The following is a 20,800-nucleotide window of genomic DNA, read 5'->3' on the forward strand; positions in this document are numbered from 1 at the left end:
ACAGACTCTCCCAAAATTTTATGCTGCTGCGCTGACGTTGAACCATGTGCTGCACTGGGTCGGTATGACCAACAGGTCAAAACCAGCTCTAAACAAAGTGACCGCTGTGCCCTGATGGGAGTTCTTGATTTGTGCTTCTTTTGTTTTGACGTGTCACGTTTTTATACACACAGAAACCAAAAGGAATGACAGATTTCTCAAAATGTAGTGGAGGAAAAAGTCAGATATTAGACTTTGAAATGTAGTGGAGTGAAAGTAAAAAGTCGCCCAAAATGGAAAAATTTCAGTAAAGTACAGAAACTCAAAAAACTACTTAAGTACATCAACTAATTACATTTACTTTGTTACTCTCCACCACTGTTCAAGACTAAACAGCAGCTTTGAGAATACTCAAACTCAGCTGAATCATAAAAACTGTTATCACACTCAAAACAGTAAAATGTAATGTACACATGCACTACTCTTTACACGTCTTAGGCATATGAGAAGATGATATGTAAAGTTATTTATCTGGGCAGTTGGTGTTTATTTGTTTGAGGCTTATGTTTAATTATTTGTTAAATGTTTGTTTTCTGTTTTTTTTTCTGACACTAAACAAATAATAACCTAGTATTTAACGGCTGTTTTCACCAGAACTTAATTTCTTAAATGGTCAGCGTTCACCAACAGGTCCAAAGTTTCAACACACACTTCTATAACCTAAGAACAGCTCAGCCAGTTTGCATTGAAGTCCCTGTAGTTGCTGAATAAAACCTTAGAATGCAATAAGCCTGGGATTTTAGAGGTTAACAGAGTGAGTTAAATTGTTACTATAGCATCCAGCCAACAGCTGATGCCAGGAGCCAGTGCTCAATAAAACCACACTGACCAAACATATTAAGCCTGTGCTCCAGACTTAAGTCACTGCACTTCACTGAAACAACACAACCTACTCAGTTACGTGCATTTGTATGTTAAAACCAACCAGAGTGGTTTCATTATTGTAGTATGCATTATGTAATTAAATCATGGAAAGTGCTACAAGTCAGTTTGACTTGCTCTTTGTAGCAAAACTGAAACTTGCTGGAGTAAAAAGAGAAAAAATGTCCTTGTTATTGACATGAACCTTTATTGATCGTTCAAATAGTTGAGTATTGTAACACAAGTATATTTGACATTTTATCTTAAGCAGTAAAAACATAGAGTTTTAATTATCAAATACATTTATTTATCAGAGCCAAACTCCTGTTTAAACACATAACCTGCAGAAAAGTATATAATAATATTTTCAATATTTTCACAGTAGTACAAAAGAGAAAGAAAAAGAGGTCCACAGTCATTATGACTCAAACTCATTCACAGCGGATTCAGACACTGCAGTGGTGAACTTTCTTCCATATCCTTAGAGCCCACTGAAACAGAAATAATGAATTTCATGAATTACAATTTCATCATCACTACTCTCAGCAGGGGTCTGCAACCCAAATGTTAAGAAGAACCATTTTGTCCTTTCAACAAAAACAAAAAAATGGGGAACAATAACATTTAATGTCCATTTCACCATCTTGGCTCTAAATATGTCTGCATGAGCAAAAAAAATACATAAACAAAACACAGTCTTACTTTGCTCTGCTTTAAGTTTTAGCTCAGCTACAGCTTCTTTTCTCGCGTCTCTGGCAGGAAACTTTTCAGCAAAAGTACAACAGTTTCTCATAAAACATCCCTCAAAATTGGACTTTTTACAAGGCTGAAGTCAGCTTATCATTAGCTTCAATTTCATGTTCCACCTTAAATGGTGCCTGAGGCACCAGAATAACTGCGGCACCATTTAAGGTGGAACGGGACAATTCGAACAAGACACTGACTATAGCGTTGCATCTTTTTAGTGTCTTGTTTAGTTTCTCGTTGCAGATTAACAGTATCAGGGAGCCTGCTGGCATTTTTTTATATTTATATGCAAATAAGTCCATTCGTCTCCAAATTATCCATGTTTGCCTTTCTTTGCCATGCTTGCCTAAATCTTTCTCTATGCTAATTCTTTAGCTACTAGCTATGCGAGACTGTTGTCTGTGCTGCTATGGTGACCAGCAGTCTGCGTGCCAACCTTCAGGATTAAAGGGTGAATTAGCAGATATAGGCTACTTTAACTCCAGCATTTAAGACAATTTAACATTAGAAAATTCAACAGAACTTTATAGCAAAAGAGGATTATTTTATTTTTACCAAAAATCGAATTTTGCTGTGTAGCCACAGCAAGGCAGTAAAAGCGTCGCATGTCGCTGACCCCTGCTATACACATCCCAGCTAAAAGCACTGTTATGAATCAATTAATTCAATGTTTGAATGCAGAATCATGTAGAAATAGACAATACTTGTAATAAATATTTTTTAAACATATTTGGACTTTAAATATTCTTTCATAATTTGTATTTGATGCTGAATGAAACCATTTTTCTAACCATTATGTTGGAAGAACCGTGACTTTAAAATATTTTTACAAGATCAATAATGTTATTTATTACTTATTTGCCATTCTTTGTGCACCCATACTGCATTAAACTGTATAGCAGTATACATTCCATACCATAACCTTCATTTGACTAATGACTTACCATCTGGAGAAGTCGTCTGCCTGCCAGGATGCTACAACCCCAGGCAGCATGGAGGAATTTCTCCCACTGGCTGTTACCATATCGTCTGTCAGGTTTCTGTTGAAGTTGCCACAAGCGCCGCACATTTTTCCTGCCAGACCATCACTGATGGTTAGTGTGAGCTGTTGCGTGTTGCTGTACTCCACTCTGACGCTGGACGCTCTCTCTATGACCACACTCTCGCCCGTATACTCAATCAACACCTCTTTGGCTGGAGCACTGGGATATGACACCTTCTTTCCATTTACCTGGTGGACAAACAGAAAAAGAATAAAGTCTATTAACACAACAAATCAAATTTATTTGTATAGCACGGATGTTGTCACAAAGCAGCTTCACAGAATTCCAGAAAAGACAAAGTTTTAACAAGAATGTAAAACCCCCAGGTGAGCAAGCCAGGGGCGACAGTGGCAAGGAAAAATCTATCATTTTTGGTCATAACAGTTCATGTTCACTTTTAATAATTTAAATAATTTAAATGCAAATTGGAATGCAGCCAAAACGTGTTCAGTGTCTGAAGTTTGATTCTTTTGTTTTGCAATGGAGCTACGAGGCTAATGTAGCCAGCAGGCAACAAAAGTTTATATCCTGCCAATTAGCATCGAGCTAACAGCATGCCTTAATCACTCATACAGACTTGCATTTCTTTACTCACCCAGCTGTGTTTCTGACTGTTGACTGTGATGAACGTTCCCTGTAAGAACACATAAACGTTAGCCACACTAGCAACCGCAGTCTTGGCGTACAAACGGACATCTGCCACCACGCGGAACCACTCTGGAGACCGATCATCACACAGGAAGGCCATTTGAAAAGCTCCTGGCTGGTCCACCATGCCTTGTGCCCCATCAAATGATTGCAGCAGGGCATTGGGGTAGACCTCACACCGTCCTAGTTCTGGGTGGCACCCTCGACGTCCGTCCCGAACATCACACACCTCCCCGCGGCTGCACACCTGATTTTCACATTGCAGGACTCCTCCAGGGAGGCACATACACCTCACATCGCAGCCTTTGGACACCAGCACTTCACCAGTCTATGCCAGAAGAGCAAGATAAGGGTCATAGCATCAGTCATAGCGTTCCATATTAGTAATGTTGACATGAGACCTATTAAAACTGGGAGGGTGTAAATAAGTTTGGCAGAAGAGAGCTGGAAAGGGTTAATTACAGGCATATTATCCATTCATTAGAAATGTGTATAACTGACCAAAATGATTCAATTCAGTTCTGATTCTTTTTAAAGAGATTCAGTGCATCATGAAATCTCACCATGATTAGACTCAATTCATTTGGTGCAATTCAGAATTCAGAAGAAATATATACCCAGTAGTGGATTATAGACAATAAAAGCAATAGGGGAACAAAATGATGCAGGGCACAAGTTAACACTGATGCTTTACGTTGTTAGAGAAGGTCAAGCAGCGTGAGCTTCTGGCCACATTCTCCCGCCAAAGTTCAGAGCAATTCATCAGCATTTTAAAGAGTGTTTTCAGGGCATGTAAGTATTCTTTTTAAATGTTTTTTTGCATGCTGTTTGTGTAAATCACAAAATCCAAATTTATATTATTTTAATCACCAAGTTGTTTTTGACAATGTAGCACCATTTTGAAGCATGTGAATAGGTTAGAGCCAATGCTAGCTAGGCTTCAGTACAGCCTCCCTACTGTTAACTGTTACACAGTGTTAGAACTATGCCACATTTAGTAAACACAGACAAATAAAGTTAATGTTGTCTTTTTGTTCCATTAGTTTACACAGATTTTAAAATAATAATAATTAAAAAAGAATTATCTTTATTAGTAACTTTCAGATGCTAGTGTTTTGGTTTTACAGTATAACAGTATATCAGTGAAATTGACCTTAACAGTTGGTAAAGCTGTAGTTATTCAGAAATAATGTTCCATATTTTACTGATGTGTGATGTTTTTATTTACTGTCCTTCACTGGACATCACTGTCATTGTTTGACACACAGTCTCATGTCAGTTTGGCATATAATTTGATGTGTGTATGTATCTACAGATTGAGCTGCTGGTCCTATAGAGAGATAATATATAATGCAGCATGGTTGGAAAATATCTGACTTTTACAACATATGATTATTTTGTATGAACTTTATTGGGACTGATTCATCAGACTTTTCTAGTAGGTGTTAATCAGACCCTCTGTCTGTCACAGTTAACCCACCCATGGGATAAACTGTAACAGTGCACTTCTCCACATTTTCGGGGGAATTGTACATGGATGGTAGGTGATAGAAACAAAATTCAACTGTCTGTTTGTAGTGGAGATGTATGTGTTGCTTGTATAAAAATATAATTATTCCATCTTAAATATTTTTAAAGTTATTTAACAAAAACAAAACTCTTTTAGGTTGTGCCCCACTCACCTCTACACCACGCTTTTACAGGATTACTACACTTGAAAATAGCTTTACAATTTTATTCTGGCCAAAAAAATGAGCATATTTTATTAAATATATTTAAAATTGATTTTAAAAATTAAAAACGAATGCATCTGAATTCACACATTCACGCAGCAACACAATGCTACATTTTTTACACTTCTGTGAGCTCTTAATCCTAACCCTCATCCTACAGTTAAATTACAGAATTACCTTGAAAGCACTATGTAAGGTATGAGAGTGAGGAATTAAAATGTGGGCTTAGTTACAGACCCTTAGTTTAAAGGGTTAATATTTCTGATTCAAATATGGAGGTTAAAGAAAAAAGCTGCTGGACTGACCTTTGAAACTGCTACATAAAGCTGCCTGGGTTCACTGACATTATATGGCTGGTAAAAGGCATTATGTATAAACACATACTGTATCTATACCTATTAGCTGCCTGCACACACATCATTAATCAAAGCACTTTAAAGGCCTCGTGCACTGGCAGTGTGAAAATGAGTGAGCAGCAGAACATACCTTCAAATATTTTCCATCATGAACACACCCGCAGTCCTTCAGAGGCACACACGCATCACCGTCCCACACAAATCCCTCATCACACTGGCAGCCCTCCAGACACGCCTTCGGACATCTGCTCCCTAGCCAGGTGAGGCTGGCACAGGTGTTGACGCAGTTGTCGGAACAGAGTGAATAGTGGCTGTTAGCTGGACATCGGGCAGCTGCGATTAAATGACATACAGAATATTGTTTTATTTGATCACGATGAAAAGGTCACAAATCCTTTTCCATTCAATTCAGTCAAACTGGTTTGGGCCAGTATGTCAGTTCAGGTCAATTCAATATGATATTTCAGAAACTAGCAGAGTCGCTACTTAGAGATGATGAGGCAGTTATATGTAGTAAGTAGTCGGGGGTGAACTGCCCTCAACTGGCCAGAGCTGAAATAGCTTCATTATGCTAAAATTAAAGGGCTCATATTTTACACTTTTGTCCTACACATCTACTTAGAACTGTGTTAGTTTACATACCAAACTTAGTCACTATTCATTTTTACATGACCATTTTCAACTCCTTACAACTTACAACTCCATATAAAATTGATTGTTTGGGCTAAACTGTTGTAGACTAATGTGGATGCATGCACATGTATTTGTTTTAGTGACAAAATCACAAAATTGGTTCATTCAAAATGGACTGTTTTGCATTTGTTTTCAAATATGCACTGTACATGTGTAAACACACACATTATATATATATATATATATATATATATATATATATATATATACGTATATATTGCTGCTGTCAGAAGAAAACCTCTACATTTTGTACATTTTTTTTTTTTTTTTTAGTTTTTGACATTTAAAAATGCCTGTTGTCATTGACATTGTATGTAAGTTTCATGATGCATGGACCAAAGGAATCAACCCAAAATTGTTTGGAAAAAAATGTTGTTCCATTGACATACATTAAAAGTAAAGTAAGTTTTTTTCTTATCCTGTAAAGTTACCAACAAATTTTTGTTCCAACAACTGCAATATGCTGTACACTGGTGAGCAAGCAGTATATTATGACACTTTGACAATGTATATCAAAGCACATTTGGTTTTCCATGATATCAGCCCTTCAACTGATATGAATAACGTGAAAATAATTAAAAGTGTCTAATTTGTAAATTGTAAAATGGCAGATGTTTTATTTTATTTTTTTAGACTGGCTACTCGGGCTGTGTTATTGCTTTTCAAGGGAACCTCGGTTTTCTCTTGCCAACAAGTTCTAACTTTTTTAAATACAGTATTCATTGTTTATTTGCCAAAGCATGTTGTGGATGAAGCTTTCACATGAGGTAAGAAACAAAAATAAATTTGATCAAAAACTTCATCAGATTTTTACACAAGTCCTAATGGTAGATAAAGAGAACCATTAAACAAATGAGACAATATGTCATATCTGTGAGGGGCAAAAGGTTCACATCCTTTGCTTTCAGTATCTGGTGTGACCAGCTTGTACAGCAATAATGGCAACTAAACATTTTTGGTAAATGGCGATTAGTCCTGCATAGCAGCTTGGTGGGCTTTTAGCCTTCTGTACAAAACTTCATCACGTCTTCAGCTCTGTTATGTTGGTGGGTTTCCTCCCATGAACTGCTGCTTCAGGTCCTTCCACAGCATTTCTGTATGATCAAGGTCAGGACTTTGACTTTTGAGTCCAAATCATTAACTTTATTCTTCTTTAACCATTCTTTGGTTGAATGACTTGTGTGCTTATGGTTGTCTTTCTGCATAACCCACATTCTGTTGAGTTTCAGCCCACAGACAGATGTCCTGACCTTTTTTTTTCAGAATTTGCTAGTATAATTCAGAATTCATTATTCCATCAATGATGGCCAAGATACAGCAAAACAGGCCTAAACCATGATACCATGAAAGAGCAACAACTCTTCCTCAGGAAGCTCCTTTGTTTGTCCCGTGATATGCTTCCACAAACGTGTTGTGAAGATCAGACTGTGACAGATCGCTGTTCTTTAAATAAAACAGGATGGTCACTCACACCTTAATGCCATTCCATTGATTAAAAATCCCTGGTTTTAATTTCATCTTCAAATTATCTGCTAATCCTAAAGGTTCACATACTCATAGATTCGTAATATTGGATAATTTTGTTCAATAAATAAATAATGTCTAATATGTTTGTCTCGTGTTTAATTTGGTTCTCTTTATCTACTGTTCAGATTTGTGTGAAAATCTGATGAAGTTTTAGATCAAATTTACGCAGAAATATAGAAAATTCTAAAGGTTTCACAAACTCCCAAACACCACCGTGTGTCCCCAAAGCATTAAATGTTTCTAATCTAGTAAACTAATCATCTAGTAATTGCTAAGATCAGGAGGCTCAGGACACACAGTTGCCCTTGTCTATACTAAATAGACATTCTTTCGGCCCCCAACACAAACTAAACTAAATCCAAGATTGAATTGTGAAAACAAAAGTCTGACAAAAGTGTTTTTATAAAATGCAAAATACATTATGACCACCTCTTTGTTTCTCTGCACATTGTCCATTTTATCAGAAGCAATGATTACATTATGCCTGATCAGTTTAAATAACTTCTTATCAACAATAACGACAATAATCACAATTAAGTACAATAAAGACTTTGAATGATGCTCAACCAGACAACAGGAACAGATTTTATAACATGGTTTCTGAAGGACACTCACGGCAGAAGGAGCTGTTTCTCCAGGCCTGGATATACAGTCCTGCTCGCTGGCAGATAGAGGCGTAAGCTTGAATGCTCTGGCAAAGTGCAGTCAGGCTCCCGTCCATTATGAACATGTCAAACAGACAGTTATTCACATATGCCAAGGGATCCACCTGCTTGTGGCAGCTACTGAAAGGACCAGCAGGCAATGAGATAAGTCCACATGAGTCGTTTCCACGGTACAGTGCCGCTTTGGCTGCCTCATACTTTGGACAAATCCCCTCGCAGCCTCCACACGGTACACCAGGGGGCGCCAGCATCCAAGCCTGTCCAAACGCATCCACACTAGTGGTTTGGTTACCACTGGGCAGTAGGAAGTCATCAGCAGGGTTGCCATTGTAGTTACCACATAATCCACACATGCTGTTGTTATAGGTAGATGGTACTTTGATTTCTGCATGGTTTGTAGTATAGAACACCTGCAGCCCAAAGTCAGTTTGCAGTCTGACACCAAAACCCAGTCTGGTCAGCAAGATTCTGCCATCCAGTGCTGTGGGAAGGTTTATAATTTCACTGTTCACCTGGCAAAAAAGGAAAATTCAGACAATATGATAGCAGTTTACCAGCGAGTAGGTGGTCATTTAGCATATGTTGCTAACTTCATTAGAAACCCTTCACTTGTAGCTCCAACTTACTGGTGTACAGTTAGAGACTGCGGCTCATCTTTTAAGGTTTGTCTGTCATTCTCTAGACCTTCATCAATGCTCAATTTCAGACCAAAGAGCCAATCTGGGCTGGCTATTTTTAGGTGGTCAACCTAGCAGTGACACTGATGTGTAAGTGACTCAAGTGACATCATTTACACTCTGATACACTCACACTAGCACACACACCACTGCCATGTCAATGCCACTGCTGTGCTGAGAATCGTTCACCACACAAACAATATCTGGTCAGCAGCGGCCCTGTGATCAGAAACTGACCAATGATGGATGGGGTAGAGTGCAGCTGATAACACAGATGTGTACATACATTGTGGACCTATAATGAAGGTAGAGCTCATATAGTGGACAGTGAGTACAGGGTGGGGATTCCTAATAATGTGGATGGTGAGTGTATTTACCAAAACATTATAAACATAAATGCAATATGATGATTGAACAAATGCTTCCAATTCTCTAAAATAAGCTGTCACATCTGAAATCTGGTCTATTTGTGAGTTTAGCCTGTTCAGAAAGTGCTCTACTGCATCTAACACCAACACAGTAGTTGGTGTCTGCACCACTAGGGGGGCTGTGTAAAGAGTCTTTAGCACTCACCCTCATTCTCCACTCTCCACTCTCATCTTGTCTGATCTTGATAGTGAAGTTATAGACAGACACGGTCACTGCCTTGACCGCAGATGCCCATCCAACACTTTCATTCTCTGTTTCCACAGAAAAATAAACCAGTTTCTCTCCAGCGTTCGTGCACACTTTGGCCAGAGTGTAAACGCAGACACCTTGAAAGTCAAACATCCGACCATCGAATGATGTATAATGAGGGTCTCCCGTGACCAAGCAGCTGCTGTATCCATTTGGATGGCACCCCAACACCCCATCTATAACACCACACATCTCCCCCAGCCCACAGCTGGACTTCTGGCACACAACTGCTCCATTTTCAATACATTCGCATCTCGTCTGACACTGCACATCTGTGTAGAACACCTGGCGCTTCTTGTAATATCGACCTCCATAAAAGCAGCCACATTCAGCCAGCGGCACACAGGTTTGACCACTGAAAACAAAGCCAGGGTCACACCGGCAGCCCTCAGCACAGGGTCTTCTACAGGTAGAGGAGAGACTGGCACAGGTCTCCACACAGCCTGGGGCACAGAGGCTGTACTGGCTGTTGGCTGGGCAGGACAGAGCTGTAGAAATGAACAGGACAGTGTAAATCAGGCAGGAAAGAGTTCTGTACAAGCACACAAATAAACATATAAAGTATTAATAAATGAACCCTTTAAATTCCAAAGGCTGGTGAGTGGGTCTACACTTTGTGTCATCACACTTGTAACTACATAACTTATGCATTAGTCTCAGAGGAGATACTGAATAATTCATAGTATTTGAATAATTTATTGTAGTCACTGTATAATTCATTGGTGAATGATGTATATGAGTCCTTGAATTATTTCTAATAGTTACAGAATAATTCATAGTAGTTACTGATCAATTTGAAGTAGTTACTGAATGCTTTATATTAGTTATGGAATCACTTGTAGCAGTTATTTAATATATAGTCAAATGCAAATGTTTAAGCTCCCTGGTCAAATTGCATATTTTGCTGAAAATAGTTAATACATCCTCTACAGAGAACACACTTCTGCATACTTTAATGCACATTCACTGTTTATTTGATATAATATTTAAAATACAAAATTTAAAATGTGTACTGTGAAAAGTTAGAAAACATAATGGCACACTATGGTACCGTACTAAAAACTGACAAATTCATGGTAGTTACCTATAATCTGTTGTAGTTACTGAAAAATTCATATTAGTTACTAATAATTTGTATTAGCTACTGATAAATTCATATCAGTTACTGAAAATTCATAGTAGTTACTTAATAATTTATAGCAGTTATTGAATAATTTATATCAATTACTGAATAATTCACAATACTTACTGAATAACAGGTCTAAAAATTTATAACTGAATTATAAGCCGGTAGTTTTTATAAAGTTACAACCACAAACGTGCAGTATTGGTTAAAAGCTTGGAAATACCTGAATTAATCTTTTTTATGAAGATGTATTGATCTAAAAGTTTATTTTTAAATGTTTTAAATTTATTTCTAGGAGAAATATACTGTAAATTGTGAAAATAGTGAATTAATGCTATATAATGAGCTTGTAAAGATGGACTGAATTTGTTTAACTTTTTTTTGGCCATCGCTTAATTCCACATATGCTATTTAGCTGTGCTTTTGAGTTGTATTAAATGCAGGAAATAATAAAAATTAAAAAAGCCTTTTGAAGAGTATGTGCCATGCTTGTGTTTGGAGTTTGTGAATGCAGTTGTGTTGTACTGAAATGCAGAGTTCTAACTACTCACAGCAGAAAGTGCCGTTTCTCCAGGGTCGGACAGCCACACCTTTACTCTGACAGGCCGAGACATAAACTGCTATAGAGTCACACAGCACACTCTGGCGCCCCTGATATTGGCAGGTATCGAACACACAGTTAGCTGCATAGGGTCTAGGGTCGACCATGGCATGGCACTCTTTAAATGGACCTGTCTGGTCTGTGATGATGCTGCAGTTGCGCTGGGCATCCTCCTTCTGCGTACCTGAGCAATTAAAGCACTGTGTGTTCTGGCAAAGAGCTGAGCTGCAATCAGGTGTGCTGCCAACCTGCCAGCTTTGGCCCAGTGCCATGTCATTAGGTGCTATGGTGCCATTTGGCATGGTGAAGTCATCCTGACTACTGCCATTGTAGTTTCCACAGAGGCCACACACAGCTCCACCATATACACTGGGCAGAGACACCTGGAGCCTGCCAATCCAGTCAAAAGTCACCTGCAGGCCAAAGACTGTCTCCAGGACAACAGTGATCCCACTACGATAAACCACAAGCATGTCTCGCATCTCGAGAGGGAGATCCGTGAGCAGGCCTCCAAACTAAAGAAAATAAAACAGAACCAAATTAATCCAAGTAATTCCACTACATTAAGCCACACCAAATATAGCTGTCAGTAAACTTAAGTGGCTTTTTCACACATCTGACAATCTGGAAGTGTTATACAGTATTGTAAGATTCACACATAAAAGTGTGTAAAAATATGCCTGTTTAGATTTAAGTAAGTATAATTCAATTGCCACTGTGAACATTTTGGCCACATACTGCTGAGGAACAAAAGCATAGCATTTAATAGGTCTGATATCAGTTGGATTGAAAGGAAGATTTAAAGGAAATTCATTAGTTAAGTATAAAGAAACAATGTTAACCACAGTTTGTTGTTAATTTGTTGTCAGATTTCAGTGTGAATCATGTTAATTGTGGATTATTACCTGTAAACTATAATTTAGTTTAAACATTTACAGTCCAATAACAAGGATGGAATACATTGTATTATTTTTCATCTAAAATTTGATTGTACTTCATACTCTTAATGTGGGTTACTGTAAGACACAATCCTTATGACACCAAGGAAACCAGATAAAGTTGTGATGAATGACAATGTTCTGATGTTGATGGAATATATTTTATGTATAGTGAAATGATGCACACATTCATGTGTAGACATAGAGGTTGACAATAAGTAGTTTTTAAGCATATTGTTGCTGTCCTATGAAAAACACATGTCTCAGTTTTTTGTGATTGTTTTTGTATCATTTGAGCTCAGCAGTTGTCCTTTAGACTATGTGGAAATTTCATGATGAATGGACCAATAGAAATGCTCCCAAATTGCTTAGAATAAAATCTCTTTTCACTAAATTACATTGAAAGTGTTTTTGCCCTCTCCTGTAAAGTTACTATTATGGATATTGTCATATCGCGCATACTGTGGATTATCTTTTTTTTCTTTAAACCGGTCAAACAAAGGTTATGCTTTAGAGTTTCTGAAAGCTGTATCAGTATTTTGGAATATTATGTTTTCTAAATGAGTTAATCCTGGTAATGAGCTTATGGTTTCTGCCTGTCTGGGAAACTCATATGCTTGAGAGAACATCTCTCTCAAAATCATTCCCTAGCCACACAAAATCTTTTCTATTTTTATTTTTTGAGGCATAATCATTTATAAATAGTTTGTTTTATTGGCAGCAGCCATAATTTACTTAGCAATCACGAGTCATCACAACAGCTGATAACACTACCAGTGCTTATGTTAATGTTACAGTGAAATTCTGAAACACGTTAAAAGTGAATTCTGACTAAATCTGTTATGATGCAATTAGCCTTGTGTTTGACCAAAACGAAGGCTCTGGATCTTGTGCTGGAGTGAGGTGGATATTTGTCAGTTTGTGTAAATAAACTCTGCCTGGGAGACTGTAAAAACGAAGGAAAAAAATCTCTAGGGCCAAATTTATATTATCCAAAATTTGAAATGCTGTGGCCAGAGGCAAAGGACCACCATGTTGACCACTATACACATTTGATTTGGGGATGCATTAATACTGATACTGGTTATTGTTGTCACTCTCACCCCTCAAATAGCTGGGGCCCAACTAGAAGGCCCAAAGTTTTATTACACACTTCTATAACCTAAGACTAGCTTAGTCAGTTTGCACTGAGCTTCCTGTACTTGATGAATAATAAGTCATAATACGTAAAAAGGCTGGGATTTTAAGGGGTTACATTTTCAGCCATGGCATATTCCCACCTGACATTCACTGTGTGATGTGAACCTGTTTCTAAGCACACACAAATACACTCACAACCATTTCCTCAATATATGTCGAGGCATGTAAGCTAGAAAAATGGAGGTAAAAAAAGTCTTTATGTGCAGAACCAAAGTCCATATATGCTGACTTTCATCTCTTTAACTAAATACAACTTTGAAATCTAAACTTTAATATCATGATTTTTTAAATTATGCTTGTAAAATACAGTCTCTCTACAGAGATTAGATTTTCCTCCCTATGTACATCACCGTCTGCTTTTATGTTCCTTGCACAGCGTGGCATAAGTTAGCATGGCTGTTGTTTCTCAGCATTTTTGCTCAGTACTCGGGTGTGCAGTGGTTATTTTGAATGAAACAGCTTTATTAGAAACTGTTTATAGACAAAGCTACCTGTACGGCTACATTTCACTTTGCATGTCAACTGAGTGTTTTCATACAGTGTGAGAATAAAAATCGTAGGCCTTGTCCATACACGGTGTCCTACTCAAACATATACTGTGACTCACTAAAGATTTCTAAAATCTCACAGTGTATGTATCAATTTTGCGGACATTCAACTATAGCTCTTAACTAACTCTTAAAGATAACTATTTAGGTCCAATGCACTTATTTACATTAATATCTACATAATTCTAACTTGGTATGGTATCGCAATTGGTATCAGCAAGTACTTAAAAACATGTACAAGTTCTGAACTGATGCATCCCTTACTTGAATCAAGTTCATTCAATTTGTTTTCAGCGCAGCATGTCTGTTTCACATTGTCCTGTACTCACCAGTATTTGATAAGGATGCTCTCTAGTCATGATGATCTTAACACCAAACACAGACACCATCACCGTCCTGGTCAAGCTCACTGCTGAGCTTCCACGGTGCTCATTCTGCACAGTAACATTAAAAGGCACGAGATCCGTTCTGTTAGAGCATAGCGCCACCAGCTGGTACATGCAGGAACCCTGAAAGTCATATAGCTGTCCATCAAATGTACGGTAATGAGGGTCACCAAATACTTCACACGTAGCACTGCTGGAGGCCACACACATTCTGACGCCATCCACTACAGCACATATCTCCTTGGCTGAGCATGAGTCTTCACGACACACCACCACACCGAGCGTGGAGTCGCACACACACCGCCTCCGACACTTCTCATCTGCCCAGAAGCTCTGGCCCTGCTGGTAGTAACGGCCCTCATAGAAGCAGCCACACTGGTCAGCAGGTAAACAGGTGCTGCCACTGAGGAAGAAGCCGGGATCGCAAACACATGCTTCCACACACACACCTGTGCAGTTGGGTTGCAGCTGCATAGAGGGGCAGGTCGAATTACATGGAGAAGCACAGGCCTCATAGTGACTGTGCGGCTGACATCTCATAGCTGAGGGAGAGAAAAGAGGTGGTAAGTGCTACTTGGACAACTTTCTTTTTCTTAGATTAAAGTTATCACACCCAAGCTGTGTCCTGGACCTTATACTTCAAAGGCATTTCTCATTGTTCACAACTAGGTTGGTTTCTATCCATGAAATGGAACCACACTGCTTTATGTAATATTGTCAATTGTTATATTCATCCCCCATCTATGCATTACAATGCTTTAGCCTTTTAAATTCTGCATGTGGTTAGGTCCACATTTCATTTTCTCATTGTCATAATTTCACATTACTTTCATTGAAGTATTATTGAAGTAGCTACAGAATAGATCATAGTAATCACTCAGTAATAGACCATTTAAATGGCGAGGGCCCAACTAGGAGGCCCAAAGTTTTGTTACACACTGTTATAGCCTAAGAAGAGCTCAGTCAGTTTCCAATGAAGCTACTGTAGTTACTGAATAATAAACCTTAGTGTGCAAAAAGCCTGGGATTTTAAGGGGTTAAACTTCCTGCCTTAGTATGTTACAACCAGTCAAACACTGTGTTATATTAGCCTGTTTTTAAGCACACACAAAAACACTCACTACAACTTGCCTAATATGTGTCAAGACATGTATGCTAGAAAAACCAACTTAAAAAAGTCAATATTTGCAGAAGCAAAGTCTGTAAATTCTGATTTTAACCAGTTTGACTGAATGTAATTGCAAAATCTAAACTTTAACATAGTGATTTTTATTTATTTTTATACTATTTTGTCTTTGTAAAATAGTCTGTAGAGAGGCTGTGGTGTCCTACCCATGTCCTGCCTGTAGCACCTGAATAATATGCCTGGGATTATAAAGGGTTAATCCCACTCTTAATAACTTAATAATAAATGTGTTTAACTATTTTGGACTATCCTGGAATCTACATGTCTTCTTGATTATTTTGGATTTTTGTGGAATTGCTTGAAAATGTGATAATTAATCATATTTGTATGCTGTCTTTGTGTGAGATTGAAGTGCTCGTCTGCTGTGGCAGTTAACAATGCATGCTCTCAGTGCGAGACCAGAATGCAGCTTGCGTTGCGTTGCATTATGAAATGCGCTGTGACACATTTTTGAACACAACTGTGCATGAAAGCCTGTCTGCGTAGCTCGAAGCATCTGCGTTCGCGTCCGTGCGTGAAGTATGTTTCAGGCCTAACAGGAAATCATGAGTCACAACATCTGCAATACAAATATTGCCATTTTATTTACTATCCAAACTAATTTCTTTGAGTACTACACTCACCGGCCACTTTATTAGGCTCAGTTGCTTGTTAGCACAAATAGCTAATCAGCCAATCACATGGCCATAACTCAATGCATTTAGGCATGTAGAGCTGGTCAAGACAACTTGCTGAAGTGCAGACCGAGCTTCAGAATGGGGGAAGAAAGGTGATTTAAGTGACTCTAAACGTGGTGTGGTTGTTGGTGCCAGACGGGCTGGTCTGAGTATTTCAGAAACTGCTGATCTACTGGGATTTTGACGCACAACCATCTCTAGGGTTCACAGAGAACGGTCTAAAAAAGAGAAAATATCCAGTGAGCGGCAGTTGTGTGGATGAAAATGCCTTGTTGATGTGAGAGGTCAGAGGAGAATGGGCAGACTGGTTCCAGATGATAGAAAGGCAACAGTAACTCAAATAACCATCAAAATCTCTGAGGAATGTTTCCAACACCTTGTTGAAAGTTTGCCACAAAGAATTAAGGCAGTTCTGAAGGCAAAAGGGGGTCCAACCTTTTACTAGCAGGTGAGTGCATTTCGCCTTATAATGCCCCGCATGCATATTTCCACCATAAATAGATAAAAATGCCTTATATCAAAAAGGATTATCTAAAAATGAATACATAAATAAATAAATAAAACAAACTATGTTTAAGGCAATGAATTTATAACCATTTTGTGTAATAGCTTTATGTGACGGAGCTTTTAGAGTCATTAATTGTGCAGAAATTTTAAAAGAACAGTGAAATTTCCCAATAGAGATTAAATTCAGCTGCTTCATTCAGATGCAATACATATACAGATACAATATATAATGTTTGTGCATTTAACTACATGAATTACTGCCGAAGCAATTACTTCTGCAGTGCCTGTGAAAAGTTTGGGGACACCTCGCCTTTTTAACATTTTGATTTTCCCTATCACATTTCAGCTAACTCCTATGGCCCAAAGGTGGAGTGCTGATGAGGGCTGACATCACAGCAAGAGGATGAAATGTGTGGCCTTTGGCACTGTCCCAAAAGATGCACTGTAACAAACATCACATTTTTAATAAAAAAAAAAAGTTTCTTTAAGTGAACCTGCCTATTTAACGTTTAGTGTGTTAAGCAAATTGACAAGTAAAATAGACTGACTTGCATTAAAAACCGTTTTGAAAAGGTTGGTATCCTCAAACATTTGATGCACAATATACATTGAAATCCAGGACACTTACGACAGTTGAATTTCTCTCTCCAGCCAGTAATGACGATCCCTTCAAGGCGGCATCTGCTAACGTAAGCTTCTAGGGCATCACAGAGCAGCATGGGGTTTCCGTTATTGAAGTATAAATCATACACACAGCTCTGCTGGAACACTGCAGGATCCACTTTAGCATGGCAGGGTGTAAAAACGTCCAAGCTTGTGGACGTCAGGGCACCACAGTAAGCATCTGTGTTATACAGCTTCTGTTGGTCAGCTGAAAACATGGGGCAGTCTCTCTCACAGCCATCGCTGCAGTTAGCCTCAGATTTGTTTGATTTCCAGCTGCTGGTCCACTGAGCCACTGTGGCCTGGGGAACACCAACCGGGTCTCTTAGTTCATCGTTTCGGCTTCCGTTATAGTTTCCACACAGGCCACACACACGGTTGTAGTAGCTGCTGGGCAGCTGCAGGTAAAGGAGAGAGTTCCAGTTGTAACTCACTCGCAGGCCGAAGTCTGTTTCCATGATGGCAGATGAGCCAACCTGCTTGACCCTCACTCGGCCACCAAGAAGCACCAGAGGCAGATAAAGCCTCTCTCCATTCACCTGCAGACACAAATCAACCAACAAAGATCTACCTCAAAACAATCATTACTTAATCAGGGGTTAGGTGCATCATGGCCATCTCAAGTTATATCATATATAAATATTCACTTAAGTGACTGTAAATTTGGGCTGCATGATTATCTGAATAACATTAATTATGCAAAATAAAAACTGAACGATTAAATGTACTCAAATCTGCTGAGTGATTTGTTTGAACACCAAGAAATGACTAAAATCAGCATTGAGTGTTTCTCTACACTCTTAAAAAAAGATGGTTCTGCAAGGGTTCTTTAGTAAAGACAATGGTTCTATATAGAGCCAGATCAAAAATATATAGATCAAAAATTTTTTTTGCATCATGTAACTTATTCAGAATGATGGAGAATGTGCTGTGGGTTGTTCTACGCAGAACCTTTTTGAAAAGGGTTCTATATAGCACCCAAAAGGGTTCCTCAATTGTTGCAAGCTTGTAACAATAGAAAAACCCTTTTTGGTCCTATATAGAACCATTTTGAAAAGGAAACCATCTACAACACATTCTGAAGAACTTACTCATGATGCAAATGACCATTTATCTATGTAAAGAGTGTTCATGGTTCAATATAGCATCATTTTCTTTACTGAAGAATCCTTGATGAACCATCTTTTTTAAGAGAATTTATTTGGCATTAAAATACTTAAAAAGCATTAAATTGAATTTGCTAGTTCTTGTAGGTTCCCTTGATAATTTGTACTGTAATTTCACAGGTTTCTTTCTCATGGTTAGAAACTATACAATTTCTGCACAGTATGTTATTGTTTAGTTAAGTTTTATTGTTTGGCCTTAAAAAAACACAAATCGTAGAATTTATTGTCAGATTACTTGACTACTAATATAATCTGACAACCATTACAGGAGCCTTATCCTTAACAGGAGACTCCACACTGAACTGCATCTTTGCACTCATTGCAATGTTATTATATTTTATGTCCTAGTATTATTGCACTATTTATATTCACACAGTCTGTTATAGCACTATTCATGTTTGCACTGACAGTTACTGCACATTTTTTTTTCCTCTGCATACTAATCTTTTGACATATTGCTGCTGTCAGAAAAAATCCTTGTGTCTCCAGAACGGTCACTTTACAGGAGAAGCAAAAAACATACTTTCATTTTAATGTAATGGAACCAGAAATCTCTCCAAGTCATTTTGGTCCATGGTTTTCTTCTGACAGCAGCGATACGCTGCTCTGACAGTACATACTAGGAATCTAATAGAGGTCAAGCGTTCCATAGTTTCCCCAAAGATCCCGAACTCACCGGGAATAGATTCACACAATCAGAAGAGATCGCCTGTTCAGTTTAAGATGTATGTTACTGTGCTAGCTAAGGCTAGCCATATTAATATTACCCAGCCAGCCAGATGAATGATAGCAGTGAGGCAGCAAGCTAACGTTAAAGCTAAACTTGGTTCTCCAGCTACGACCTGATTAACCCTGAACTGGTTATTAACTTCAAAACGAGTGACATTAGTCAAGCCATAGCTCTTTATAGTAGCCTGTTTAGCTAGCTAACCTAGCTAGTCAACATTCTAGTTAATATCCTAACCGTGGTAGCCTGGTCTAAAGCTCAGCTGGCTGGTGTCACTAAATCATCTTAAACTCTTAGTTTCTAGCCACATTCAGACACATTCAGCCTGTAACTGTTTTAGTTCAGTTTTCCTTTACATTTTTATTTATTTTGTCCTTTTATTTATTTAATTTTCTGTTTTACCTTTTTATTTATTTTATTCCATACTTTTCGCCTTTTACCTTTTTATTTCATTTATTTCTTCCTTTTATTTATTCTGTCTTCTGTTTTACTGTTTATTTTATTTCCATAATTTATTTTTTTATATAAACTTGGTGTTTTAACCCTCTTTCTTTGTGCTTATATTTTATTATTCTAATTATTAATCTCTATTTTATTGCATTACATTTTAGCCTGTCCACTTATCAGTTTATTCTGAATTATTTTATTTCTGCTTAATTAAATCCTCATTGCTTGTTTTTTGCTCTTACCATTTAATTTGTATTCTGTTTATAAAGTTCATTATTTTAGCTTGCCTGCTTAAATATTTGATTTTAATTTAAATTTTTTTCAGTCAAGTTAAGGGGCGGGGTTTTGGGGGGGGCGCCGAAAATATGTTTGCATCCACCTCAGAAAGTATGTAGTTGCACCCCTGCATCAATGTAATACAATGTAATGGCCTGATTTAATTTCCATAGCAGTAATAAAAGTTGAATGCTTATAAACTATGATTATATGATATAGATTTTCTATAAAAGTGAATTTAGCTGCAGAGGAACCAATTAGCACATAATTACAGTGCATCTCACATAGTCAAAATGAGTTTGAACATCCTATCAGTACAGTCATTATCAGTAATGCAGAAATGGATGTGTTGATTAACTGCGTCGCTCTTCAGCTGTTTGGCTTCTGGTTACCACTTTGGAACTGGACTGAAATAGTACAATAGAATTGTTGCTTTGTGCACCAAACTACATTCAGTTACATTATAATATAAGAAACCAATGAAAGCTCTTCAAACCTCAGAGTTAAAGTTACTAAAAAAGACCTGCTCACAGAGTAGGACTAATTACATAACCAGCACTGCACCAAGCAGTCCAGTAATTAACCTGACAGGGTCTCATTTGAGACTGTGTGAAAATGGGTGTTGTTTACGTTGCTTTCTTATGTGCCTGAGGGAAAACGCTACAGCGTCACACGCTGTTTGACC

The 20,800-nt window shown here is 38.0% G+C and overlaps 1 protein-coding gene across 1 annotated transcript in view; it reads right to left on the bottom strand.

Moving 5' to 3' along the window:
* Nucleotides 1-1,184: 1,184 nt before the first annotated feature.
* The window catches only part of LOC108440475 (IgGFc-binding protein), a 28,379-nt gene continuing 8,763 nt past the window's right edge, over nt 1,185-20,800 (bottom strand). Inside the window, exons 7-15 of the mRNA XM_037546780.1 lie at nt 17,465-18,038; nt 14,410-15,008; nt 11,345-11,909; nt 9,563-10,155; nt 8,263-8,824; nt 5,558-5,760; nt 3,286-3,666; nt 2,592-2,878; nt 1,185-1,391 (exon numbers count right to left, since the gene is read on the bottom strand). Of these exons, the coding sequence (XP_037402677.1) occupies nt 1,382-1,391; nt 2,592-2,878; nt 3,286-3,666; nt 5,558-5,760; nt 8,263-8,824; nt 9,563-10,155; nt 11,345-11,909; nt 14,410-15,008; nt 17,465-18,038 (3,774 nt within the window). The 3' untranslated portion in view covers nt 1,185-1,381. The remainder of the gene's footprint in view (nt 1,392-2,591; nt 2,879-3,285; nt 3,667-5,557; nt 5,761-8,262; nt 8,825-9,562; nt 10,156-11,344; nt 11,910-14,409; nt 15,009-17,464; nt 18,039-20,800) is intronic.

Source organism: Pygocentrus nattereri, chromosome 17 (assembly GCF_015220715.1).
Source record: "Pygocentrus nattereri isolate fPygNat1 chromosome 17, fPygNat1.pri, whole genome shotgun sequence".
Classification (NCBI taxonomy): Eukaryota; Metazoa; Chordata; class Actinopteri; order Characiformes; family Serrasalmidae; genus Pygocentrus; species Pygocentrus nattereri.